Source organism: Stegodyphus dumicola, chromosome 7, assembly GCF_044657685.1.
Source record: "Stegodyphus dumicola isolate Sdum_Otavi_A_Nest chromosome 7, ASM4465768v1".
NCBI lineage: Eukaryota > Metazoa > Arthropoda > Arachnida > Araneae > Eresidae > Stegodyphus > Stegodyphus dumicola.
The window spans coordinates 34,232,901-34,245,813 of NC_140774.1; the positions used below are offsets into that span (position 1 = coordinate 34,232,901).

Sequence of the window (12,913 nt, forward strand, 5' to 3'; positions counted from 1 at the left end):
CTTCAGTCAACTCGACAGGAATGCTTTTTAATCCTCCATTTTTTTATATGACATGAGATTTCCATACCACAGTTTAAATTTATGCATCCCTCCAGTTTAAAAGCAGGCTTCCTTTACATGCAATCAATGTGCTATTTCTTTTGACTTCTCGATTAACATGGGGAAGTTCATTGGAAGCATGACATTGAATGAAATATTTTAGCAGAATGTCTTTAAACTCAGCAAACTTTCCATCTTGAGCATGTAATTTCTTTGAAGCACATTGTTTAAAAATATCTGCTTTTTGTTTAACTTTTTTTCTTATCATAGACAACTGTTTTTAGTATTGTTACAAGAATACACAATTTTTGTCAAATCAGTATTCTCATAATTTTTTTAAGATTTGAATTTTATCTTTCAGTGAGAGTGCCTTTCGCTTTCATGGTATTTTGTATCAGTTAATTCTACTCCAAGTAGTTTACTTAACACAGCATCCTGTTCAGAAGAAAAAAACATTATCTATATTCTAGTCCAGCCATATTTCCTCTATTCATGAAGTGGTTTTCAACTCCTGTGGCAGACTGTGATGTCTCATGCCTTTGTTTCCTTCTCCTTTCCTAATTTCTGAGGAAAATACTTGAATGGTGGGACTGTGAAATGTAAAACCAATTCAGTAAATCGAGCAAAAAGTGATATATAACCCGAGTTATGTGATGCATAAAAGAAATAGTTTGCTATTAAAATAAATAGAGTGTAACTGAGACCAAGATAAAACAACATACAAATGTAAAAGATGAATAAACTCCGCTGCACTGTAGTTCAGTACTTTAAGTTAAACTAAATATTTGATATATCTTGGTAAATTAATTTTGCAATGCTGTGATTAATTTGATGCTATGAATTATTTCCATTTTTCTTTTTACTTCCTTCTACGAAGTAAAAAGGAAGTATTGTAATCACGAAAAGGCAGCATATTTCAACGAAAATATCCATTTTGACCGATATCGGATGCAATTTAACGATGTTTTTGCGTGATATCTGTACGTAAGAACAGAATAAAAGACTCGTTTCCTCCAAAAAAATTGTAAAACTGCTTTAAAATTAATTCTGAAGAGAATTTTTCGTGGTGTCTGTATGTACATATGCATGTATCTCGTGTAACTCAAAAACATGTAACCTCAGAAAGTTGAAATTTTTTATATAGGACTGCTATAATATATAGTTGTGCACCTCCCTTTTTGGTTGCAACTGGCCACACCAAAAGTATATAAATATAGACCCACTTTGTTACTCAGCTCTGTAAACTCATTTTGGCTCTAGTGTAGAATTGGGTGCACCTTCGACTGGCAACAATTGTTTTAAAATTTTGGCGATGAAACCTCACTTCTGGTTACCACGATAGTTATAACTTTGTTTTAGCTTCCCGATTTTATTTAAATGAAAATAGATTGATGTGTACATGGACATATTTAAGGCAGTGCGCAATGCCTAGTTTGTGCAATTCTAGGATGTTTTTTTAAGTAAACCAGATCGATGTGTACATAGACACAGATCTTGTGCAATTCTTTAACTTCTTATTTTGGTTTTGTGTAGCGGCCATCTTGAAATTGTGCCTACCTGGTGCTGATCTTGGCGTCAAAAAAGAATCGCCAATAAACAAAGGCACCCAATTGTAAACTTTTACCCTCATTTTTTTTACTCTTGTATGATGGTAAATTGTGCATTTTTTACTTTAAAATTGATTATGTTGTTCATATCTTCTAGTTAAGGTTTTTATGCCTTTAGTTAATCTGCATGTAATAGTTGTAGAATTATCAACATTTGAAAAGTTAGACTAGAAGAGAAACACGCTAATGTGACAATCAAAATCGTAAAAACAACCTTGTATTTAGCGTAGGTATAATGAAACACTTAATCGATTTCGAGGGCAGCTAAAGGTCCCTCCTCATCAGGAGAAAGAAATACCTAGAAAGAAGAAAATAAAGGAGAAGGAGTCACAGAAATACGTGGTCCTTATCAGCACTGCACGTGGTTATAACTAGATTTTTAACCCCTTAAGGCACACATTAATTTCTAATTTTTGGTCAAAAAATCACCTATTTTTTTTCTTGCATAATCATGCCAGGGTTAGCTTCAAATCGAAATCTCGGTGGTGCAACGTTTGGTTGATTTATACTAATTTGATACCAATTCCTCGCTATATCCAAAATCTCGTTGTCATTATCTTCCGATTCACTTCCATCACTCAAGAAATCATCACTCTCATCGCTAAAACTGTCTGATAAATTGGCATATTCAAAATTGTCATCGTCAGAGTCGCTCATTATCAGATAACTTTTTTTAAATTACAAAAACACTTAGTAATATAATTTGCAGTTAACTGCTTACTTTTATTATATTTACGTAATAAAAATGGATATATTACCTTTTCCACACCAAACGACTACTTTATAGCAAAGAATTCCTAGCAAACTTATAGCTAATCATCAAAATGCGCCACGTGGTTTACACAAGAAAAATGCTGAATAGTGGTGCCATCTATGTCAAATAAGTTTAATTATAATCTAGCCTATTTATTTTTACTGGAACGGATCTCAGACAAGCATTAGAAATAAAATAACGCGAGATACAAGGGCGCCCGTGTGAGACACGGGCATGTGCAAATTTGCCGGAAACACAGGCAGATGCGTTAAGGGGTTAATCAGAGTTGCACTGGCCGCCTACTTTTACTGAGCCAGGCTATCTGATCGAGCATGAAAAATTAGTGAAGTTAAAATAGGGAGCGAGGGGCAAATGCACCTTACGCTCAAAATCTGAACTTCAAATAATGGAAAGCAACCACTGAACGGACTTTTATACCCTCTGGTAGTACCAAACGCGAGGAGGTAACGCCATCTATCGGCATAAATAACTGAATTAAGATAGTAGAATTTTAAAGGCTTCAATAGCATATCATAGTTGGACTTTTAACCATAATTTTGATTTTGGATCTGCAAAAATTAGGCTTCTTCCATAGGTGAATTGCATTTTCTTGAGGCTTTTCACATTCACAAAGATTTAGCAGGTTTAGTTAATGATTTGAAGTCCAATCCAGTCCTTCCTAATGCCTTTAAAATTCTACTATCTTAATTCAGTTATTTATGCCGATAGATGGCGTTACCTCCTCGCGTTTGGTACTACCAGAGGGTATAAAAATCCGTTCAGTGGTTGCTTTCCATTATTTGAAGTTCAGATTTTGAGCGTAAGGTGCATTTGCCCCTCGCTCCCTATTTTAACTGCGCTAATTTTTCATGCTCGATCAGATAGCCTGACTCAGTAAAAGTAGGCAGCCAGTGCAGCTCTGATTAAAAATCTAGTTATAACCACGTGCAGTGCTGATAAGGACCACGTGTTTCTGTGACTCCTTCTCCTTTATTTTCTTCTTTCTAGGTATTTCTTTCTCCTGATGAGGAGGGACCTTTAGCTGCCCTCGAAATCGATTGAGTGTTTCATTATACCTACGCTAAATACAAGGTTGTTTTTACGATTTTGATTTGAAAAGTTGTTTAAGTGCGGCTAAGCCTAATTTTTGTTTACATTTGAAACTTAGCAGAATAATGAATTTAGTTTCTGCACCTTCAGTGTCGTTTTGCCAAATTAAACTTTCATTTTTATTAATCTGGACCAAAATTTAACTTTCATTTTTTGTGCACCGAAAAATCTACCTTGTTGCTCGCTGGCCGAATTGCTTGTTTTTGCATAGAAACTCTAATTTTAATTGTATTTTTTTATTGTTTTAACTGTATTTAGTATTTTTAATGAAGGTATTTTGAAATTTTATGTATTTTTGCCTTGCCACAAACTGAGAACATAATTAATTGCATGAGAAATATATCTCTAATGAAATTTGATTAAGGAAGGAATGAGGAAGATTTAAGGAGGAAATAAGTTTAAGTTAAATGCAGGTGCATATAATTTAATATTCCATTCAAGGGAGTCGTGTGGTGTACACATCATATTTTTTCATGTAATTTTTTAGTGTTTGCATTCACTTATACTGTTAGATTTTCTGGAAACTCATCTCATCTATTTTATATGTATGAGTTTCAGCAGATGTGCATGTTAGAAACAGGAAATGAAAATTGTTCAAAAGTAATTTTTCCCATTTAAACAGCGTATTGTTTTAGTTGTAATGCTAGGTTGAGAGATTGATATGATTATATCCTTCAAATGAAGCTCATCTGCCACTGAGCAAAATGTTTACATTGGGAAATTTTTTATAATTTCAATTATTAGAATATTAGTTAAAGGTAGATTTTGTAAATTATTTTTGTTAATGAAAGAAGATTTAAAAATATGTTTTGGAACATTTTATGTGTATCTTTATGTATCATGAAAAGCCATTGCTTATCAAATATAAGAAAATATATCATTTGCTAGGTTATTGTAATCATAATATGCCTTAATCACATTTTGTAATAACTTTTATTTTAATCTTTTTTTTTTTTTTTTAATTTTAAAGGATAAAAAGCTATGGGCATTTTAAATAGATTGATTACAAAATTTCTTTTTCATATGTGTGTGCATGTAAAATATATATATATATATATATATTTCGAATAAATTAGTTAATGATTTATGTTTGTACATATATGAATTCATTTGAATGTTGAACACATGTAGATGTCTAAAGAAGTAGTTGCAGTCTTAGCTATTTAACATTAACTTGTAAAGTGAAGCTGTTGTAAAATTTAAGCCAGTAGTAAGCTAAAAGGAAGAGATTATTAAGAAAGATTGTAAAAAATGTTTTAAATTTGAGAGTCTCAGTAGCAAAACTGCTAGTGAAATATTTATGGATAGATATTTGAATTATTTTTATGCATTGCTGCTGCAATAGCCTAAATAAAGCAGAATGTTAAAATTCTGATTTTGGTGTGCCTTAATAATCTAAAATTACATAAAAGATAAATATTACCCATGTATAGTACCAAAAAGAATTCATAATATCATCACATGTGAAACACATATTTATTCAGAATCTTAAAACTGTATTGATAAATATTTAATCACAAAAAACCTACATAACACCAGCCACAAATTAACATTCGCGAGTTCCTCATCGTAGAGCAGCACCTTAAAGGAAGTAAATTTTGTAAAATTGCAAAAGTCACTAATTAAATTTCGACTTCATGCTTGCAGAATATTATAGTATTTGAGATGAAAGGAATGAAAAATGTGCATTTATGTTAACAAAATGTATTGCTTGATCGATCTCAGGACTATGGCATAAAGAATTTCCCACTGAATTGAAAACTGTAATCAGGAATGCTTCTTCCTCCTAGCAGCGTATTCAACACAGAAAATCTTAATAACGAATATTAAACATTTTCACAGGTATGAAAAATAATAAATTATATGAAGAAGCACAAGGACGACTTGTTAGTGAAATGGTAGTGCCGATCAGGCATGTATGTAAGAAAAGTTACCAAACATGTCTTAAGCCTTCATTCACATGTGCAAGAGTAACACTAGATCGAAAACTTCAAAACTGGCCAATGTGTGTTGTCATTGTCGAAATGGAATTCAGAGTGAAAAATGTGAGGGTTTGCCTCTACAGAAGCGCAGAACTTCTTTCACTTGTTTGAAAAGCATTATCACTGACAGAATTTTAACCCCTTAACTACCGCGGGTGTATATATAGCCTTGCTCAGCCGATGCATTAACTGCCACGGGCGTATATATACGCCCTTCCAAACTACTAGCATTTGCTTTGCGCTGCTACCTGTAAAATTATTTGCAAAGCTTTGAAATACAACACCACAAAGACCTTGACAAAGTATGCGAAGGAGGATACTATTTCAGAGAAGTGTGGGGAGAAATTGGAGAGAGGGGTGTGTCTCAAGTGATGAAAGTAATGACTGCACGGTATTGACTGGTGTTGTTTGAGTAAAACATATTTTTTTTTATTCTGTGTCCTCTGTTTTCATTTACTTTTTGTAGTAGGTTCCAGGAATAAAGAAAGATATAATGAATGTTTCAAACCCATTTATCTTTTTTGAATTATTTTTTGATGAACTGCTCATGCTTCATATTGTTACTGAAACTAACCATTTTGTAGATGAGTATATGAACCAACATCTTGCAAACGAAAAATCAAGAACAAAATCGTGGCATTCAACCAGTGCAGAAAAAATATGTATTTTTTTAGGCATACTGATTTCACAAGGTATAACACTGAAACCTGATATTACACTTTACTGGTCTAAAAATGAAATGATCGAAACTCCATTTTAGGGATCTTTTTACTTCCTTGTATGAAGTAAAAGGGAAGTATTGTAATCTCGAAAAGTTTCAGGCAGCATATTTCAACGAAAATATCCATTTTGACCGCTTTTGAATGCAATTTAACAATGTTTTTGCATAATATCTGTATGTAAGTACTGAATAAAAGACTCTTTTCCTCCAAAAGAATTATAAAACTGCTTTAAAATGACCTCTGAGAGAATTTTTCGTGGCGTCTGTACGAACGTACGTATGTATCTCTCATAACTAAAAAACGAGTAGCCTCAGAACGTTGAAATTTTGTATATAGGGCTACTATAACATGTAGATGTGCACCTCGTATTTTGGTTGCAATCGGCTGCATCAAACGTATATAAATATATTTATATATATATCTACTCTGTTACCCGGCTCAGTGATCTCAGTTTCTTTACTCTTATATGTTTGTAAATTGTGAATTATGTTGTTCCTATCTTCTGGTTAATGTTTTTATGCCTTTAGTAAATCTGTATGCATTATTTTTAGTTAATGTTTTTATGCCTTTAGTAAATCTGTATGCATTATTTTTAGAATTATCAACAATTTTAAAGTTGTTTAAGTGCCGCTAAGCCTAATAATTTTTTTGATGGCGGCCATTGCTTGTTTACATTTGAAACAGCAGAGTAGTGGATTTGTTGCCAATATAGAGGAACGTAGCTTCGTAACAACAAAGATAATGCCTTCATTTACTATTGCAAATTAAATCATGCTTAATCCTTTCTGGAATTTTTTTGAGGAAATAAGTGTTTAAGATTTATTTCGTAATTTTTAATACAGATATTTTGAGTTTTTATGTATTTTTGCCGTGTTGTGAAGTGAGAACTGAATTAATTGAATGAGAAATACTCAATCGTCTGTGAAAAACTGTTTCTTTTTTGTTTTGTTTGCTTAATTTCTTTTATACATCGTTTTAGCTTTATTATAGTATTTGAATAGAACATGTGGCAACGATTGGATAATTCTTTAAATGATATAAATTTTGTGCATTCTGAGTTATAATATGAATGAAATATAATACTGTTAAGTGAACCTAGCGCCAGAATGTCGCTATGGTAAACAAATAGAGTGAATTTTAAAGAATGCATTTATTCTATTGTGGTTTATGCGCTGTCAGCGAAATAGATTTAATTAAATCCCAATAAGTTTAAACGGAATGCAAGAAAAAATGCTTATAATTTAATATTCTGTACGAGGAAGTCGTGGTGAACACATCAGATTTTTTTATTATAAATACATCATTTTTATTATACTTACAATTTTTTGTTATACTTTTACTCAAAACATTAAATTTTGTGCATTCATTTTTTATTTTATTCCTTATTTTGTGAAAGTAAACAGTTTTTAGAAAGTAAAACTTGCACTTATTTTCCCCTTAATACATCGCATAACTACACGGGCCTGTGTGAAAAATCGTGGCACTGGGAAATGAATCTTGTACGTTTTCCGCAGCAGTTAAGGGGTTAATTTCTCATAGTTATTGTAATTGCTACATAAAATGAAATGGATGCCATAACTTTTAGCAGACACTTTTGATAATATACTTGATCACAAACACATTGCAAAATTTTTGTGCACCCACTTTTTGTGAAGTATTCTCAACTCAGTAGCCAATTGCTGACAGTAAATATGCATGAAGATTGTCGTATTCTAATGGATCTACAAATCATTCTTTCCTTTTGAAATCCTTTGATCACGTTCTGAAATCAAAACTTTTTAAATGATGTGTAATTTACAAAATTTCTTTAATTCATTTACTTTTGAACTTTACTTTTTACTTAAATGTTGTAGACATTGTCGAAACTGTATACTTTGTAATTGCAAATGAAATTTGAGAGGGATGTAATATGTAAGTGAATTGTATTATTTTTGAAGTAATCGACTTTTTTCCTAGTTTTTTAATAATTTATTATTGTAACAGGATCAGCTTTTGGCAGCAAAGGACGTAGCAGTAAAAGGAAATTTTTCGACAGTCAAATGTCCGGCACTGGAAAAAAAGTAAAAAGGTGAGCTTGCAAGTGTAAAGTAACTAAATCTGCAAGTGTATAGTATCTTACTGTGTAAAGTAACTAAAATTTGGAATAAGTACATTCTTATATTTATACATGAAGTATTATATCAACAAGCATTATATTTAATGAATTAAGAACTGAAAACTTTGAAGAAAGTTTTAAAATTTTTTTATTTAAATTACTGTTGTTCTAATAATGATTATCGTTATTGTCTGTGATCTTATGCTAGTGTTTTGACATTAAAATTGCAGTTATTACATTCTTTTATGTTGCTTGGCATTATTTTTATATATTACTATTTGTTAAGAGTTTGATTTTTGTTTTCTACATTTAAATGCTAAAGTAACCCAATTTTCTATCCTTAAGTGATTTAGTTATGCCCAAGCTACCACCTAATGGTTACCCTCTAGAACATCCATTTAATAAAGATGGCTACAGATATATTCTTGCTGAACCTGATCCCCATGCTCCATTTCGTCAGGAGTTTGATGAAAGTCAAGATTGGGCTGGCAAACCTATTCCAGGATGGCTATATAGGAAGCTTACGCCTAGTAATGTTTTAATAGCTTTACATGACAGAGGTAATGCTGTTTCATTTTTAGGTAAATTATTTATAATAACTAAAATCTTAAGTCTTAGAAAAAAGTAATATTTAAATTCAGAGGAGAAATTATTATTCAGATTATAGCTGATGTAAATTAAATTGCATTTTTACTTTTAAAGTAACTTGCAAACCTTGGCAATTAATTTACAAATCCTGGGGTACCTACAGACCATATCTTAAAATTACTGTGCTAGAGAAAAGTTAAATTATTAATTAATTTATTTATTTATGTAAAAGCTTCACATTTTCAAGAAAAGCTTATTTTTATTTTATTTAATTTTTTAACAGAGTGTGAAAAGTTATTTTTTAATTATCTCTGTCTTTTTACATGCTTTTCAACAATTTATTTCCTAGGCGGGAAAAAAAGGAAGATAAAACATTTTCAAAATATATGAAAACCGTTAGGTACTGTTTGTTCTGTTATCATGACCAGATTCAGAAATGAATTGTATGCATATTATATGTATGCACACATATAATTCATACTTACGTATATATGTGCGAACATGAACACATCCATCCATGCATTCATCCATCCGGGCATGTGATATATACATTTCTGAATCCGGTCCTGATAACAGAACAGTACCAACTATTAGTAGGAGTGACAAAATAATTAAACTGTCATATTGATGTAACATACAGCCATGAACAAAAAAGTCCACACATCTTTATGTCGAACAAGGCTATAAAATTCATTCTAAGAAAATCAAATCAGTACAAGCTTTTAAATCAAAAACCAATGTTACGTATGTCAAGGAACCATTTGGCAGAATGCCTCCTGCAGCCATAAATTACTTTAGTACTCTCAGTTATTTCTGAAGTTTTTTTTCATCAAGGAAAATTGTGTAAACTTTTATTCAGAATTCAGGCATCATTGTTATTGCTGGTCTTCAACATTTAGTATAGCTAGTTTACTGATACTGTGCTATACTGTGTGTTTATTACTATCCTTATTAATTTCATGTAATATTGTTAATTTGTGGATAAGTGTAAAAAATGATTCCTTATCAGTTGCATATAAAATCAAAATTAGATATGAGGTAATGTTGCTAAGGTGGGGACAGATCTGTTTTCCAATTTTACAGTTTATGTAAACTTTGTTTCATGTACAAAGTTTTAAAAAGCATTATGTAAAATTTCTCTCCCATATTTTTGAAGTGTACTTAAAACTTCAGAGCCCAGGAGAGTGTGAAACATTAGGAATTTCAAACAAATTTTAGGGAGTTACAAAAGCAAAGCATTTTAATTTTTGGGGATGATTATTAAGTTCAATTTTTATTGATATGATTAAAATTATACTTGTTTTGGCATCTCTATATTGAAAAATCTTCATCCTGTGTTAAAGGAATTTCATGCAAATTTTAGGGAATTACAAAAATAAACAAAAGCAAAGCATTTTAGAGATTTACAAAAGCATTTTAATCTTTTGTTTTGTGGGGGGATTTAAGTTTAATTTTTATCAATATGATAAAAATTATACTTGTTTTAGCATTTCTATATTGAAAAATATTTTTAATTATTGAAAAATTTCATCTTGTCAAAAAAGTTTTCATTGAAAAACCTGTAGTCTGAACCGGCTGAACTTCGAAAAGTTGATCTAATTATTAGAATTTCTTGAGAATGATTAAGATTTTGAATAAAATAGATATAAATTTACCCAGATATTTTATAATATAAAATAAGTTAAATGAAAACTTAGAACCAATTATAAATTAGGAAAAGGTACATTAAGCATATTGCTACATATTTTAAGTAAAATTCTTGAAATTTATAATGTATCAGTAAGAATTTATTGTTTTATGTGTTGACTTAATCTTTACTTTTTTAATCAAAATTGTTTATAAATAACTGTTCTCATTATACAGTATTTAATCAAAGAAATTTTGTTTTGCTGATTTTTATTTTGATACAAGCTAATAAAAATTTGTAGCTCCTCAACTTAAGGTATCGGAGGATAGGTTGTCAGTTACTGGTGAAAAAGGATACTGCATGGCTCGAGCCACACATGGTAAAGAGAAAATCTTTATTTAATTTTATTATGCAGTCTTAAAAGTTTTCTTTAATACTACTTGTAATTTTTGAAATTTTTTTATTATTTTAATATTTAGGAGTAAATAGAGGCACTTGGTATTTTGAATGCACTATAGAGGACATGCCAGATGGAGCTGCTACACGTCTTGGTTGGTCCCAACCTTTAGGTACTTTTATTACTTGTTTTAAATCAAGAAATACAATCTTTTAAAAAATTTTCTAACTTTTATTGTAAAAATAAGTAATGTTTAATTCATGATATAATGGAAATATTATGCAGTATAATAATCTAATTTGAATACGTAGAACAGAAATGAAAATGACAGAATCTGAAAACCAGATACAGATATTCAGCATGTAATTTTATTTTTAGTTAAAGAAGCTATTGATTTCAATTCAGAGTTCAGTTACATTTCATTAAGCAATTTCTTTATAAACAAATTAAAACTTGAGAAAGTTTATTTACTGATTTTTTACTTCCTTGTGCGAAGTAAAGAAAGTATTATAATCACAAAAAATTCCAGATACCATATTTCAACAAAAATATCCTTTTTGATCACTGTTGAATGCAGTTTAATGATTTTTTTGCGTGACATCTATACGTAAAAACAGAATAAAGGATTCGTCCCCCTCCCAAGTGAATTTTAAAACTGATTTAAAATGGATTCAAATGAGATTTTTTTCGTGCTGTCTGTATGTATGTATGTATCTCGCATAACTCAAAAATAAATAGCGTCAGAACGTTGAAATTTTGTATGCGGAACTGCTATAACGTGTAGATATGCATCTCCCTTTTTGGCTGCAATTGGCCGCACCAAAAGTATATATATATATTCTGTTACTCACCTCAGTTTCTTTAGTCTTACATGATTGTAAATTGTGCACGTTTTGCTTTAAAAATTATTGGTTTGGTTTATTAAATTATGGCAAAGTACTCGAGGGCTATCTGCCTTAAGGTAGGGATGCCTTCATGGAGGACTTTCTAAGGGAAACTGACTCGTGTACACGTTACACACGGGGAAAACCACAAAAACGCCCATGCAGCCAGCCCGTTGGCGGGATTCGAACCTCGGACTGAACTACCAGTGTTCAGCGACGTTACTGCTCGGCCGCTGGTGGGCCCTAAAAATGATTGAATTATGTTGTTGTTATCTTCCGGTTAAGGTTCTTTAGTTAATCTGCATGTGATAGTTATAGAATTATCTACAATTTAAAAAACAAACAAAATAATTTTTTTAAGTACGTTTAAGCGTAATTTTTTTACCATAGCAGCCATATTTGTTTTCATTTTAAACTTAGCAGAATAGTGGATTTGTTGCCAATCTAGAGAAACTAAGCTTATGGGTAACATCTTCTTTTATTATTGTGAATTAAATTATGCTTAATCCATTCAGGAATTATCATTTAAGTTATCGCATATATTAACTCTGCATAGCTTCCACAACAAATTAAATCAGTTTCTATGCATTCAGTGTCTTTTAGACAAGTGCAATTTCAGTTTTATACACTGAAAAATCTGTCTTCTTGCCCGCTGGCCGAATTGCTTGCTTTGCATAAAACTGTAATTTTAATTCTAAAAATTAAAAAAAAAAAAAAATTTTTTAACTGTATTGATTGTATTTGGTTGTTTTTCTATATCTTTAAATTTTAATGAAAATATTTTGTGATTTTATTACTTTTGCCTTGCTGCAAAGTGAGAGTTGAATTATTTGAATGAGAAATACATCTCTAATGAAATTCGAAGAAATAAGTGTTTCATATTAGCAGAAAATACTGTCGCCAGTTTGTTTCAGACAAAGGAGAATGTTTACGAGTAATGCATGCATATTAGGTAAGCAGTGCTGAATTGTCTGTGAAAAACTGTTTATATTTTATTTGTTTAATTTCTTTTATACATTGTTTTAGATAGTATTTGAATAGAACATATGGCAACGATTAGATAATTCTTTAGATATAACTTTTTTTGCATTCTGCGTTGTAAAATGAA

At 30.9% G+C, this 12,913-nt stretch overlaps 1 protein-coding gene across 4 annotated transcripts in view; it reads left to right on the forward strand.

Annotated features, from left to right (window-relative positions):
- ash2 (Set1/Ash2 histone methyltransferase complex subunit ash2) overlaps positions 1-12,913 on the forward strand; it is a 129,026-nt gene that overhangs the window by 80,001 nt on the left and 36,112 nt on the right. For all 4 annotated transcript variants that reach the window (XM_085820079.1, XM_085820078.1, XM_035364173.2 and 1 more), the window contains 4 exons: positions 8,198-8,282; positions 8,655-8,869; positions 10,826-10,903; positions 11,004-11,093. In XM_085820079.1, coding sequence (XP_085676205.1) covers positions 8,198-8,282; positions 8,655-8,869; positions 10,826-10,903; positions 11,004-11,093 — 468 coding nt within the window. The remainder of the gene's footprint in view (positions 1-8,197; positions 8,283-8,654; positions 8,870-10,825; positions 10,904-11,003; positions 11,094-12,913) is intronic.